Source organism: Mustela nigripes, chromosome 8 (genome assembly GCF_022355385.1).
Source record: "Mustela nigripes isolate SB6536 chromosome 8, MUSNIG.SB6536, whole genome shotgun sequence".
NCBI classification, from domain to species: Eukaryota; Metazoa; Chordata; class Mammalia; order Carnivora; family Mustelidae; genus Mustela; species Mustela nigripes.
In genome coordinates, this window is record NC_081564.1 from 15,302,278 (window position 1) to 15,316,749 (window position 14,472).

General features: G+C 47.2%; 1 protein-coding gene across 7 annotated transcripts in view; it reads right to left on the reverse strand.

The window, feature by feature from the left end:
- Nucleotides 1–14,472, reverse strand: part of CIT (citron rho-interacting serine/threonine kinase) — a 166,940-nt gene that overhangs the window by 9,815 nt on the left and 142,653 nt on the right. For all 7 annotated transcript variants that reach the window (XM_059408549.1, XM_059408554.1, XM_059408553.1 and 4 more), the window contains 12 exons: nt 13,856–13,993; nt 12,938–13,118; nt 12,167–12,258; nt 11,520–11,624; nt 11,144–11,313; nt 9,842–9,922; nt 9,571–9,706; nt 7,615–7,754; nt 3,692–3,784; nt 2,078–2,186; nt 1,848–1,976; nt 1,201–1,281 (listed from right to left, as the gene is read on the reverse strand). In XM_059408549.1, coding sequence (XP_059264532.1) covers nt 1,201–1,281; nt 1,848–1,976; nt 2,078–2,186; nt 3,692–3,784; nt 7,615–7,754; nt 9,571–9,706; nt 9,842–9,922; nt 11,144–11,313; nt 11,520–11,624; nt 12,167–12,258; nt 12,938–13,118; nt 13,856–13,993 — 1,455 coding nt within the window. The remainder of the gene's footprint in view (nt 1–1,200; nt 1,282–1,847; nt 1,977–2,077; nt 2,187–3,691; nt 3,785–7,614; nt 7,755–9,570; nt 9,707–9,841; nt 9,923–11,143; nt 11,314–11,519; nt 11,625–12,166; nt 12,259–12,937; nt 13,119–13,855; nt 13,994–14,472) is intronic.

A 14,472-nucleotide genomic window follows, 5' to 3' on the forward strand; every position in this document is an offset into this window, starting at 1 on the left:
GGAGACAGGTTATATGGGTGAGATTTTACATTGTATACCTTTGTAAACTGTTTAATTTTCTTTTTTGAAAATGTGCAGAATTAAAGACTGAGTTCAAAGATAATTAAATATCTCTCATCTTAACACTATATGTTTATATCACAGTATCAATGAAGCTCTAGGATCTGATAGGAGGCTTTTCTGTCTTAAAAGGAAAAGGAGATTATCACTATTCTCCCTTGTGGTAAACTAGACTTTGGTTTTGGACTATGAGTCATGCCTCCTGGTACTCAGGCCTGGCGGAGCCTCCTTGCTTTGAATCTCGGCTGACCCCGTGGCTGCTTTAACCAGTAGGTTATAGGGAAGCAACAAGCCCTGCCAGCTTCCGCTTTTGCACTCCTGGAAGATGCCCATGTGGAGAGCAACCGAGGCCTCCAGCCCCCAGGCCCCAGCCCCAGCTGAGTTCATACCAATTGGCCACCATTTTGTGAGACCATTTTGGACTTTCTAGTTATCCCAGTGCCCCCACTGGTACCACGTGAAGCAGAATGGCCCAATCAAGCCTCAGCATCTTGGGCAATAATAAGTTATTGTAGTCTTGGCCATAACAAGTTCTGGAACTTGTTAGGCAGCAAGAGAGAAACCAAATAGCCTTGATGGGTATTTTTACCATAACAATGTTTCAGAGCATTTACACCAATATGTGTGAACATATTTGTACATACGTGTGTTTATGTACATGGATGTTTTTGCGTGACCCAGCAGCTCCACTTTCAGGGCTTATGAGCAGCAGATTCTACTTGACAAGTGTGCAAAGATCAGTGCAAGATGTTCATCACAGCAGTGTTTACACTTAGGGAAAGAAGGAGCATGACCTACTTGCTCTGCCTGATAACTGATGAAATTGACATGTGTTCAGCTATCCCACGGGATACTCTTTTATTTAAATCTTGAAATGATTTAAATAAATTCACAGGGAACGCTCTCCCTTCTTCCTGAGAACCTGACAAATCTTTCACAAGGCTGGTGGATTTGGCTTATGCAGTTTTTCATCAAGCATCAGCATCTTTGCCCTGAACCCTGGGACTACAACCTGTGGCACTTGGTGTCTAACATAAACCATAGGCATAGTGTGTGAGCCAAAAAGGATTCTACCTGCGGTTCTTTCCTAGGATGTCAGCTGCTGGCAGAATAGAGCCCTCCATACCTTGCTTCACTTACCGAAGGCCAGAGGTAAGCGACTCCACTTGAGATCGTCTGTGCGGCTACGTCTTCCGTAAGAATCCACGAACACCCCAAATTCTGCAAGGAGTTGCATCCCAGGGGCATCAGCCCAGTCAGAGGCAGCAGTATCAATGACACCGTACACTTTGCCAGAAGAATAAGGGATTGAGCCCAGGGGACCACCAGCCAAATTTAACTGGATCATTAAAACCTGAGGACCTTTGCTGAGCCACATCTCTCAGAAATGTGTTAAAGAAAAGTGGAAGAGATAGGAAAAAAAGAGCAAAGGAAGGAAGAAGAAACAGGAGACATGAAAGAAGGGAAAGGAAAGAAACAGAGACCGAGACACAGGGAGGAAGAGACAGGAGGACCCAGAGATTGCCTGTGGGGACGGGGGATGGGGGGAAGGAAGAAGGAATAAAAAAGAATGAAGAAAAACTTCCAAAAAAAAAAAAAAAAAAACAAAGCCCACAAGAAAGAAGGAAAGGAAAGGGAGAGAAAGCAAGGGGCGGAGAAAGAAAGAAGCAGCTGTTCTCAGGAAAGAATACCGTGGAGCCGGGCTAGGTGAGAGCCCTGATGGGGGTCGGGAAGTCCTGGCACCCGCACGCCCTCAGGGCAGCGGCCGGCAGGGAGCACAGACTCACCGTGGAAGCAGAGCAGGTACTCCTCCCGCTGCCCTGCGCCGTTCACCTGCATGATCGAGACAGGGAAACTGTTGGAAGAGGAGGCAAACACAGCAGGCGCCAAGGAATGGTCATTCTTATCCAGGAATTCTGTAAAGGTAGGTGAGAAGTGGGGCATTAGGGAGAAGTTGGTGGCCAGCGCAGAGTGTGGGCTGGTGGTGGGGGCGGGGCGGGGACGACTTGGGCCCTACCCTCAAGCGTGTACTGCTTCATGTCAATTTCGTAGAATTTATTGGTTCCAATGAGGATACTGTAATTGGTGAAGTGGATGCAGCTGCAGGGCTCTGAGGTCTCTATCTCCTAAGACAGAGGGTAGAAGAAAAGGATGTGAGTTAACACACGACAGCCCCAGGTCCATTGCTCTTCCACTTCCCCGAGCCTTGGAGACGGTCACCTCTGGACTTGTTCGTGTTCTCGGCCACGCAAAGCGCAAACACTTCAATCCTTTCATGTCCCCTATGAAGACTAATAATCCCTTTGCTACCTCTGGGTTCACTGCAACTCCAGATTAAGAAAATATCAAATGGCAGCCAAAAAGAGTCACAGATACCATTTCAATGAAAAGTTTGCATTCAACACCAGATCTTTAAGAAAATAAATTCTTATCTGAGGAAAAAGACTGGAAAACACAGGGCTGGTTAGAGAGAGTTGTTTTAGCTTCCTTCTTTTTGTGAGCTACATTTTACCATGAACCTATATTACCTGTATAACTATTCTCATCACCATTGTTGTCATCTCTATTAGTGATCAGCTTTCTAATTCCCCTTGTTTTCAGGCCCATCCTAGTATTTTCAAAAACCTAAGCATGCTTATTCAAAAGAATTATAAAAAGCAATGACTTCTGAGACTTTTCCTAAAGCTAACAGTTCAAAATCTAACCCACACTACCACTACTGCTATTTACTGAGGACCTGGTAAATATGACGAAACTTTTAGGCAGCATGATACAGTGAAAGGGAAAAATCAAACCTCAATTTTGGTCTCAACTTCCCAACAGGACCTCAGCCGGCCTCGATGGTCTTACCTGAAAATTGGCGATTACCACGCCTGCATTTCAGAACTGTTGTGAAGTGTTTGGAAAACAGCCAGCTTGGTCTCTGGTACCAGGAGGTGCTCAGTAAAATAAAACAAACAAACTGCCCACCCAGGATGAAACTGTTGCCCTAACACATAATGACCCTTATATAATCATCCCTCATTTCACTTGAGACTAATCAGGAAGGCACCGGAAGTAAATTACGCTTACAACAGGTGGCGCTTTCTTAGTCTAGGGACAACGGCCGGCCTCTGGAAACGAGGCCAATAACCTAATGTGCAACTTGTCCACACTGTAGTCCCCCCCACCACTGCTCTGCTCCAAGGAGAATCAGCTCTCTAATTACATCTAGGAACACAGCAAGCACTGGCTTTTCCAAAAGTTATTAATAGAAATGTCTAGGATCTGACAAAGATTCTGATAAGTGTCGCCAGGGACTGCTAGCTTCTCGGAGAGATCGCCTTCCTTTTTCGTGCTAATTTAAAAGTGTCTCTTCCACCAGCCTGCTTCCTTTCTCTCTTAACAAAGGGCCGGATCCACTGGGCTGGCTGGAGAGGCAGCTCACAGACAGGAGAAAGAAAAGGAGAGGAGAAAAACTGCAGCTCCTCAGGGCTCTGGAGCTTCCTCCAGGAAGGAAGGGTGTGTCGGCTTGTTTGTCTCTCTCTCTGGAGGTCACCCAGACTGAAGGGACCAGGCACACACTGTTCCCAGAGACAGCACACTTTCCAGCCCAGGCCAGGGCCCAGCAGGCCAGGTGCCTGGGACTTACTTTGCGAATGCAGTACTTGCTGAGGTTTTCGTTGTAGCGGAGAATGACAACTTTGCTGGGCATGGCTGCACAGATGCAGAGCCCGTTCTCAATCTGGAAAGCAATCAGGGAAACAGAGAAAAAAGAGGGTCACTGGTGTGACTGCTGACTCCACAGCAGAACTAGGAACCTAATGCCAGTTTAGAGCAGAGCCCCTCCCCCTTAGTACTACTGACACGAGACCAGGTAATTCTCTGTGGCCAGAGGCTGCTCTGTGCGTTGTAGGATGTTTAGCAGCAACCCTAGGCTCTCCCCTCTGGATGTCAGTGGTACAACCACCAGGTGTGACAACCACAGATGTCTCCAGACTCTGCCCAATATCCCCTAGGGGTCAGAACTGCCGCTAGTAAGAACCAGAGATTTAACAAAGACCTGGCAAAGGCCTCTGGAAATCACCTGACACCACACACATTTGGTGTTCCTGTGCCTTCTGCTAGAGACAGAGCCTTCCGACAATCTTACCCTGAGGGAGGAGGAAGGCAGTAGAAATTACCTCAAGAATTTAAGGATTATGGTTCAAAGAGAAAAGTTCTTAGCTAAGATCTGTATACGTAGAGTTCTCTTTTTCTAGAATGGCTAAATCACTCTTACTTTACCTCCCAGTACCACGTCTCTGTCATTTTACTAAGGGCAAAAAGAAGCTTCTCCAATCAGTGCCAACATGAAGGTCAGCAGTTGGGGGTGGGGAGTTTTGTGTGTGTGTTTTGTGTGCCTAAAGGAAGCAACAGAAATTTCACCCAGTGAGAGGACATACAGTTTTCAAGGTCAAGGTGGAATGAAATGGGATGGGAGAGGCAAGGAATACACAGGAAAATGGGAAGTGTTAGTAATATTCCAGCTCTTGGTGTGGGTAGTAAGTTTGTGGATGTTTATATTATTAGATGTTATAATTTTATAATGTACCTATTTTTTTAGTAGTTCCAACACTGTAAAATGCCCATTTCTAGGTAACTCATCATTCACAGAAAAATTTTAAACTATGTGTAACGATAAAAATTTACAGTAAGATTGTAGTAAGAGGGAAAATGTATGGCCTTAAAGTGCTTACCTTAGGAAAAAAGACCTGAAAATTAATTAGCTAAACAAGAGATTAGAAAGAGAATGGAAAAAAGCCAGAGAAAACTCAAGGAAGGAAAAACGAAGATTAAGGAAAAAGCAAAAATTAATGATAAGTAAGATAATAGCAAAGTAAGAATCAGTACAGCCCAAAGCTGCTCCTTTATAAAGATTAGTAAAATCACTATAAAGCTGATGAAATTAAGACAAATAAGAGATCCAGAAAAAGTAATATTAGGGATAAAAAACGCACAAAGAACAAGAAGCAGAAAAAAGGAGAGACAAAAAAAAAGAAAGAAAGAAATGTTCTCTTTAAAAAGAATTGTTAAAACTGAAAAAGTACATCTTTCCTTCCTGGGCCCCGATCTGGAAATCCTGGGTCCGTCCAGCATTGTCCTTTCCTCAGTCCCTCGAGATTCAGCTCCTCCAAGAACCCTTTGCAAATCCACGCCTTTCTAGGCCAGCCATCCTTCTTCCTTTATATTCTGTCCTCTTTTTATTGTTGCCACAGTTAATCCCAACCGTTGTGTAAGTGACTAATAAAGAATGCCATCAGCCCCACAGCCAGAAGGTTTCAGAAACCAAAAGTCCTCAAGAACAGTGGCCAAGGCCATAGCCAAGGTCAAGCTCCCCTCAGGAGGTTCTTGTGGCCCACCACACCCCTCCCCTGTTGGTCCTCCTTCACTCAGCACAAACGCCTCTGAAGGCTCGGTCAAGTACATGGGAGGCGCTAGGTAAAAGCTGGCTAAGAGTGACTAAATCCTAAATACCCAGTGAGCAGTCTTCTGAAAAGGGAAAGGCAGTGGCTTTCAGCACGAGAACTCCAGCAGACTCTGGGAATCTGCAAATGCTTTATTCAGGTTTCATTAAAATTATCTATGTTCACGTGTATGCACCCACAAATGCTTTTAATTTTTTTTAATAAAAAAATTTCCTGGGGCGCCTGGGTGGCTCAGTGGGTTAAGCCTCTGCCTTCGGCTCAGGTCATGATCTCAGGGTCCTGGGATCGAGTCCCACATCGGGCTCTCTGCTCAACAGGGAGCCTGCTTCCCCCCTCTCTCTCTCTGCCTAGTTCTCTGCCTACTTGTGATCTCTCTCTCTGTCAAATAAATAAATAAAATCTTTAAAAAAGTTTCCTTACAGCAAAGGAAACAGTCAAAAGAACAAAGAGGCAACCCACGGCATGGGAGAAGATATTTGCAAATGACAGTACAGACAAAAGGTTGATATCCAGGATCTATAATGAACTCCTCAAACTCAACACACACAAAACAGGTAATCATATTAAAAAAATGGGCAGAAGATATGAACAGAGACTGCTCCAATGAAGACATACAAATGGCTATCAGACACATGAAAAAATGTTCATCATCACTAGCCCTCAGGGAGATTCAAATTAAAACCACATTGAGATATCAACTTACACCAGTTAGAATGGCCAAAATTAGCAAGACAGGAAACAACATGTGTTGGAGGGGATGTGGAGAAAGGGGAACCCTCTTCTACTGTTGGTGGGAATGCAGGTTGGTGCAGCCTCTTTGGAGAACAGTGTGGAGATTCCTCAAGAAATTAAAAATAGAACTTCCCTATGACCCTGCAATTGCACTCCTGAGTATTTACCCCAAAGATACAGATGTAGTGAAAAGAAGGGCCATCTGTACCCCAATGTTTATAGCAGCAATGGCCACGGTCGCCAAACCATGGAAAGAACCAAGATGCCCTTCAACGGACGAATGGATAAGGAAAATGTGGTGTATATACACTATGGAGTATTATGCCTCCATCAGAAAGGATGAATACCCAACTTTTGTAGCAACATGGACGGGACTGGAATGAAATAAGTCAAGTGACTTATTATGCTGAGTGAAATAAGTCAAGCAGAGAGAGTCAATTATCATATGGTTTCACTTATTTGTGGAGCATAGCAAATAGCATGGAGGACAAGGGGTGTTAGAGAGGAGAAGGGAGTTGGGGGAAATTGGAAGGGGAGGTGAATCATGAAGAGACTATGGACTCTGAAAAACAATCTGAGGGATTTGAAGTGGCGGGGGGGTGGGAGGTTGGGGTACCAGGTGGTGGGTATTATAGAGGGCACGGATTGCATGGAGCACTGGGTGGGGTGAAAAAATAATGAATACTGTTTTTCTGAAAATAAATAAATTTAATTAAAAAAAAAAGTTTCCTTAAAGAAGCAGGCAAGCAAATGAATATATGTACCAAAATCAATATGCTATTAGCTACCAAAGAATTAACTTGACTTACCAGGAACTGACTTTATATTATATAAATGTCATAAATCAGAATTTGCAAATTTTTAGTAATAAAACATTTTTTCATCAAGTTCGGATGTGGGGTTCTAGGTTAGATTAAAAAAAAAAAAAAGACTAGGGGTGCCTGGGTAGCTCAGTTGATTGAGCATCTGACTCTTGATCTCAGCTCAGGTCTTGGTCTCAGCAGCCATGAGTTGTGCTGGGCTCCACTCTGGGTGTGGAATCTACTTTTTAAAAAAATGAAAATAAAAAAGACTCCATCATAAACACACACACACACACACACTCACGTGTACACTCACTCATACACAGTTTGAACTGGGGTTCATCCTTTCAGTTTTGTTAATTTTATCCTCATTTTTCTCTGACTTTAGACTCAAAGCCTATGCAAATTTCATGGCTATACAAATTGTTTTATGTGCCTAAAGAAAGCAACAGAAATTTCACCCAATGAGAGGACATAGAGTTTTCCAAGGTCAAATCAATGAGCCCTGTCGGAAGGAGGGCAGAGCCGATTTCGAGAACACTCCACCTGTGGAGGCCCGGAGGAGAGCTCACCTTGCCAGCAGCAAACAAGTGGCAGCCCTTAACGGCCTCGAACACGTTGGGGGAGATGTCGGGCTGGGCAGGAAGGTGAGCCTGTGCGAGGGACTGCTTCACTTTCTTCACGTCAACAAGGCACAGAGCCCGTTCTTCTCCTGCGGGGGGAGGAAGAGCCTCGAGGTCAGTGTGAGGCAGGGAAGGCAGTTCTACTTCTCCTCCCAAGTAGCCACGCGGAGCCACGCAGATGGACAGATTTCCACAGATCCTGTGTACATGGTTCAGGTCCAAGTTTGAGAACTACAATGAAAAACATCTGGCCTCTTGGTCAGGATTCTGGGATGAAAAAAAAAATTTGCCAATGTAAAATCAGAGGGCATGAGCCGGACTTTTAAACCTACTCCCCACCAGCGAAGAGGAGGCTGGGTTAGGCACACGGAGAGGACATTTTGTAAAACAACAGGCTTGGACGTTTTTCCAGGATGTCAATGTCATGGAGGACAAAAATCCATTCCAGATGAAAGGAGACTAATGGGACACTATTAAATACAAGGCATGACCTGGGGCAGGATCACACCTTCGGGGGGAAAAATACCGGAAAGGACATTATTGGAGCCACAGGTAAAATCTGACTCCGGGCAGCCTACCAGACAGCCGCATCACAGCAAGGGTTAAAGTTCTTGAACACAAAAACGGTGCCATGTGCCACTATCCCGTGCGATATGCTGGTGGTGGATCCGAGCCCCGACATGTTTGTCTAAACCCATGGAAAGAATACAGCCAAGAGTGAACCCTAGTGGAAATCAAGGACCCAGGGTGACGATGTGTCACTGCGGGTTCATCGGTTATGTCCAGTGCGCCCCTCTGGTGGGGATGGGGACAGTGGGGGCAGGGGGCATCCGGGAACTCTCTGTACTTTCTGCTCAATTTCGCTGTGAGCCTTAAACCACTCTACAGAGTAAAGTCAGGAAGGAAGGGAGGAAGGCGGGGATGGAGAGGAAAGAGAACGGGGAGGGAGGCAAGCGATCAGAAGGAAAGGAACGAGAGACAAAGAGAGGGAGAATGAAAGACCAAGAAAGGGGCGCCTGGGTGGCTCAGAGGGTTAAAGCCTCTGCCTTGGGCTCAGGTCATGATCCTGGGGTCCTGGGATCGAGCCCCGCATCGGGCTCCCAGCTCTGCGGGGAGCCTGCTTCCTCCTCTCTCTCTCTCTCTGCCTACTTGTGATCTGTCTGTAAAGTAAATAAATAAAATCTTTAAAAAAAACAAAAACAAAAAAGACCAAGCAAGGCCAGTTCCTGACCGCATTCTTTCAGCCCCCAGATCCATCCAGTCACATCTGAAACAAGACCTGGCCATGGATGTTTTTGAACACTGAACCAACAAATTATTGTTTTCCCTTTAAAAAAAAAAAAAGGGACCACCAATAAAGAGAAAAAAGGATTTTGCCATGGTTGTGAAAGAGAATGCTCTCATTCTTAGCTGATATGCTAAAGACTTTGGGGTCACAGTTGCAAGGGACTCTCAGTTCAACAGTTAGTGTGTGTGCATGTGTGTTGGTAGAGGAAGAGGGTAAAAATATGGCAAAATGTTAAGAGTGGGGAACAGCCCAAGGGTCTCCAAGGGGTTCCAGAGAAATAAGAGGACACACGCTAACAGCAGGCAAGCTCTCAGAAGTCCCGGTTCTCGGTGGTGTTGACGTCACCATGATGATGGCATCAAAGGGTCTGTCATTAATGAGACTTTGGAGGCTAACTGCTCTTCACTTGGCATAACAGCTGCACCAGCCACCATGGGAATGAATCTGAGTCGAGAGCGCCATCAGCTCCGGCACCGACAAGGACCCGAGGAAAGAGCCACTTTGGTTGCCATCTGCCACCAGGAAGGCCTAACTTTGTGTTTCAGAGGCAGGACACTTGGCTCTCAAATAGTTTCCCTTGACAATGAAAAGAAAGTGCCACGCCCTTGGCCAACCACCTGCTATCATGAGGAGCTTCTCCAGGTCCTTGATGATATAAATTTGGAAGACTGCTCCGATTCCTGGGACGTGGGTGAGGGAGTTTTTCAAGACATTCAGAGCGTACAGCCCTTCCTCAGTGCCCACCAACACCACCTGCAGGAACAGAAGTCCACAGGTGGGGCCTGAGCATAACCACGTCCCCACGGCCACCCTGCGGAGCAGAAAGAGCAAGAGCCCTTTCTCTCGTGACCATGGGGGTGACAGCCTGGGTCCAGTGGACAGTGCTACCTGGTCGCTGAAGGGCAGCGTGCAGTTCATGTCCAGACGGTCATCACCTTCCAGTTTCAACAGAGAGTTTCCGAGCAATTTCTTTTCATATTGGAACCAAAAAAAAGAGAGAGAAAGAGAGAGAGAGAGAGAGAGAGAGAAAAGAAAAAAAAAAAGGACACAGTAAATTTGAACTGTTCATGACCAAATCATCCAGAGAGACAAAAGTAAGAACGGAGAAAAGTTTGGTGCCAGGAAGAAAGTAAGGTTCATCTGGAAAACGCCAGAAACACACATTTGCTCTTGGCTTGCCCCATATTCTGATCTGAGTTACTGGTATCTCCGGGGCAGCTGGTAATTAGCATGAGAGTTACGCCTCAGCTTGGATGCGGAAATAAATGAGTGAAGTAGACATTGAGAGATCTTCTGCGGTAGGAGAGACACTGATGCTACATGCAGAGGGTTAATAAGCCACGTGGAAGGCTCCTTCCCCTCCAGGCAGCAGCCCAAGGACAAAACACAGCATCAGCAACGAAGCAGCAAGCCTCTGAATCTTTACCTGAGCCCACGCAGGCAGAAGCTCAGAGGGAATACAGTTGCAATCCTAGTGTACACATATTAACATGCATTTCAATAAAAGGCTCACACAGATAACCGCAGAACAAGTCATCAAAACAGGTCCACCCAGAGAGCCGAGCTCCTCTCCAGAGGCTTATGGTTAAGAAGTCTGCGCTGCAAATACTGAACATGTTTACTAGGAGCCCAGTGTTTGGCCTTTGGTGGAGAAAACACCAATGAGCACGGAGCCCTGTTGTATCCTGGAACTTTCCAGGAGGAGTGATGCCAGTCAAGGCACACCCACGGCTCTGCCGTCTTAGGGAGAAGTAGGATCCCGAACCTGCCTACAGAAGAGCAGATCACGTGGAAGCTATGGAGAAGTTTATGAAAAGCCCTCCCCGAGTTGGCATGGTTTCGGCAGACCTCTGCGCTGCTTCCTGGCCAAGTGCTTGCAACTCAAGTCTTCAAATAAACTCATCAGAGTAAACAAGAGAGAGGATCGCCTTATGAGTACATCTGCTGCCATGACCAAAATCCGTCACGCCCCAAGACGTGACTCCCCCATTCTAAAGGGCTGCAGAGGGAGGGCGTGTGATGCCAGACAAGCCAGCGCAGAGCCCGTCTTGGTTCCGAAAGCGTCCCAGTCACGATAGTCTCGGACCATCACCCTTTGGGGAGGCAGCAACAGGGCTCCCAGCACCCAGGTCAGTTCCCACTTCAGCCCGCGTTACAAAGACAAGCTCCTGCACCCATCTTCATACTCACAGCATCGGCTTCTGCTTTTTCCCTAGAAACTCTCCCACCTGCGACAACAGACTCTAAGGCGGTGACCCAGCGCTGTTTGTCGGGGAAGCTGGGAGCCAGCAAGTAGAGCGTCCTCCCGGGCCAGCAGGTGGTGTGTGGGTGAGACTCCATCTTCAGTACGTAGGGAACATCTAGGGGATCGGACAGAACAGGGGTTGGCTGTGGCTCTCCCTCAATCCCAGCGGGAGGGATGGCCCTGGGGTGTCAGAGATCCCCCGCCAAGCACGCAAGTCCCAGTCCCCACTAAGACGGCGAGCCGAGGAGGGTGGCCCCTTCTACCCCTGCTGCTTGAACAGACCCAGCGCGCCCCCTGGCGGGTTCTGCTGCTTCCCCTCACCTGCTTTGGCTGTATTTGCAAGCTCAGAAGCACCAACGGCGCCATGAATAGATACATCCCCGTCGGGAAGGCACAGCTCAAATTCTTCCACCGGCCTCTGTCCAGCTTGGTGCAAAGAGGAAGGGCAGAAAGAAAACCAAAAGAACAGGAACAAGAACAAGGGGAGAAAAGAAGAAGAAAGAAACAGAGAGAGAAACACAGAGAGAAAGAGAGAGAGAGAGACAGGGCGAGAGAGACAGTATGCGTGGAAAGAGAGGCGCACGAGAACAAAGGAGGAAGGAGGAAGGTGTGCAGAGAAGGCGGAGAGGGAAGATAAAAACAAAATAAAGTGTGTCAGATGAGTAGCACAGTCAAATTTCGGATGACGATGCGGATTTATGGGTTAGTTGACTGAGGCAGAAGTTCTCTGAAGGTGTATTAGCAGGTAGAATCTTCAGGGCAGCGCCCTGCGGTTCTTCAGAGGGGAGACCTATAGACGTGAGTATCGTACCAATAACCTTTAGCCAAGCCATTCGCTTTTTAATTTTCAAAAATGGAAAACCGTAGAAGGCTTGCAACGCAGTCCGAAAAACAAAGCCTTCACACCGAGACTGGGAGACCTGGGTCAACCACGTGCAACGAAACATCCCCCTGAATTATTAATTTACCTTCTCTGGCTTCATTGTCATAAATGAGGACTTTGGATCCCTCCAGGACAATGTACTTCCTGTCCCAGCCCTGCTGTCCTCGCTTGTTATTCCTGGGAACACAGGGACGCACAAGAACAAAGGTGTGGAGTCCACAGCACAGTCGCGGGGAGGAGGAGGTGGCGGTGGGAAGACCGAGGCGGAGTCCTCGTTAAGAGGCTTCCCGCGGAAAGCTCGGGAATGGGAGAGGCCAGGGCCGTTGTGTCAGGGGTGGCAAAGCTTCCTTCTACCCTTGTAGGTTCTGTGGCTGGCCCAGGAATTCCACAGGTGGCAGATAGATGAATGGGGAGAGAAGCATACATTTTTTAATTTTATATGTTCCTGGGAGTCTCCCCCAGACAAGGAAGACCCCAAAAGTGGAGAGGCCTACCTGTTTGTACTCTGGCTCGAACAAAGACTAGTAAGTATGAAAAAGCAGCTAAAATGTTACGGGAGGCAAAAGGGAGATAAGGAACTACTTTAACAAGGGTTCTTTGCAGAGTTCTCTCTGCAAGGCTTGAATCCCTGTCTCTGGTGATAATATTCCTTTCCTCCTGGAAAAGGGAGGGCTGCTTTTACACAGGATCGTATCTCCTACTTTCAGAAAGAGAGAGGGGAGGTCAGACTGTCCTTCTGAGACCGACGGTTTGTCAAGTGCCTTTGTCTCCAAATAACCCTTATTCCCAAGTGGACTATGTTGGGGTGGCGTCCTCCCCAGCACCTGCCCCAGCCCGAGGCTCCCTGCCACAGTACCTGGGCACCTTCATCCACCCTTCCAGGTGCAAGCCGCTGCTGGGCTCCTTGGACTGGAGACCTGGGGAGTTCATTTTGTCACGGCAGAAGGCCTCGGTAAAGTGTGTGGCATACTCGGCTGGCAGGCCACAGGTGGCGGGCAAGCACGTGGAGCACTTGGGATGGCACATCACCTGACATTCTGGAGAAAAGCAGGGAACAGCCTGAAAACACACCCTGGCAGATCCCGGCCCATGCGTCCCTCTCAAGTCCCAGCCAGGCCCCAACAGCCAGGTAGTCCCTAAGCGTTCCCAGGAGCCAGGCCCAGAGAGGAAATGAGGGAGCCAAGTATTCTTGACACAATGTTTCCCGCTTCTCCCCAGGCCATCACAAAAGTATGTAAGGGACCTGTTGACACAGTCCAGCTAGAGCCAGCACACAACCTAAAGGTGGGGAGAGCGCAACCTGGACAAAAACAGGGGGCTGGAAACCAGCAAAGCCCAAGGCATTTTGCATAGGGCGGTGGAGACATGAGCTGGAAACACGGATAAGCTCATTCCCTTAAGGGGGGAAAAACAGTGTCCTCCCACTGAAACTGAAAGCTTGAAAATGAATGTACTACAGGATGAAAAATTTAAAAAGGAAAAACACAGGGGCACCTGGGTGGCACAGTGGGTTGAATGTCCAACTCTTGGTTTTGACTCAGGTTGGGATCTTGGGATCATGAGATTGAGCCCTGCGTCAGACTCCACGCTCAGCGCAGAGTCTGCTTGAGATCCTCTTTCACTCTCCCTCTACCCCTCCCCACTCTGTTCCCTCTCTCTCTCTAACATAAATAAATAGATCTTTAAAGAAGAAAGGAAAAAGAAAAACAACAACCCACCCCCATGAGTGGAGACATGCAGGTGCCCACTGCGCATGCACAGCCACTGCTCTTACCAAGACATTTGGATGCCTGGCGCCCAAAGTGCACAGTATCCAGACACACAGCACACTTTGTGGCTCGCATATTCAGTCCTACGTTAAATCGGTGAGGAATATTGTGGTGCATGCGCTCCTTAAGACGCCGACTGAATTCTGAAAAGTTTTTAAAAAAATTATTAGGTTTTACAAATGATCCCATCAAGAAAGTTAAAAAAAAAAAAAAAAAAGGAATGGGAAAGAATATTTGTAAATCATCTCTCTGACAAGGGACTTGTTGCTACAATATATAAAAAAGCTCTTGCAACTCAATAACAAGAAGAGAAATAACCCAACTTTAAAATGGGCAAAGGATTTGACTAGATATCTCTCCAAAGAAGATAATGACCAAGAAGCACATGAAAAGATGGTCAGCATCATGAGTCATTAGAAAAACACAAATCAAAAGCACAATGAGATTCCACTTCACACCCCCTTTGATGTCTAGAATCAAAAATGCAGGGGGACACCTGGGTGGCTCAGTTGTTCAGCATCTGCCTTCAGCTTGGGTCATGATCCCAGGGTCCAGAGATCGAGTCCCACATTGGGCTCCTTGCTCAGTGGGGAGCCTGCTTCTCCCTCTCCCACTCCCCCTG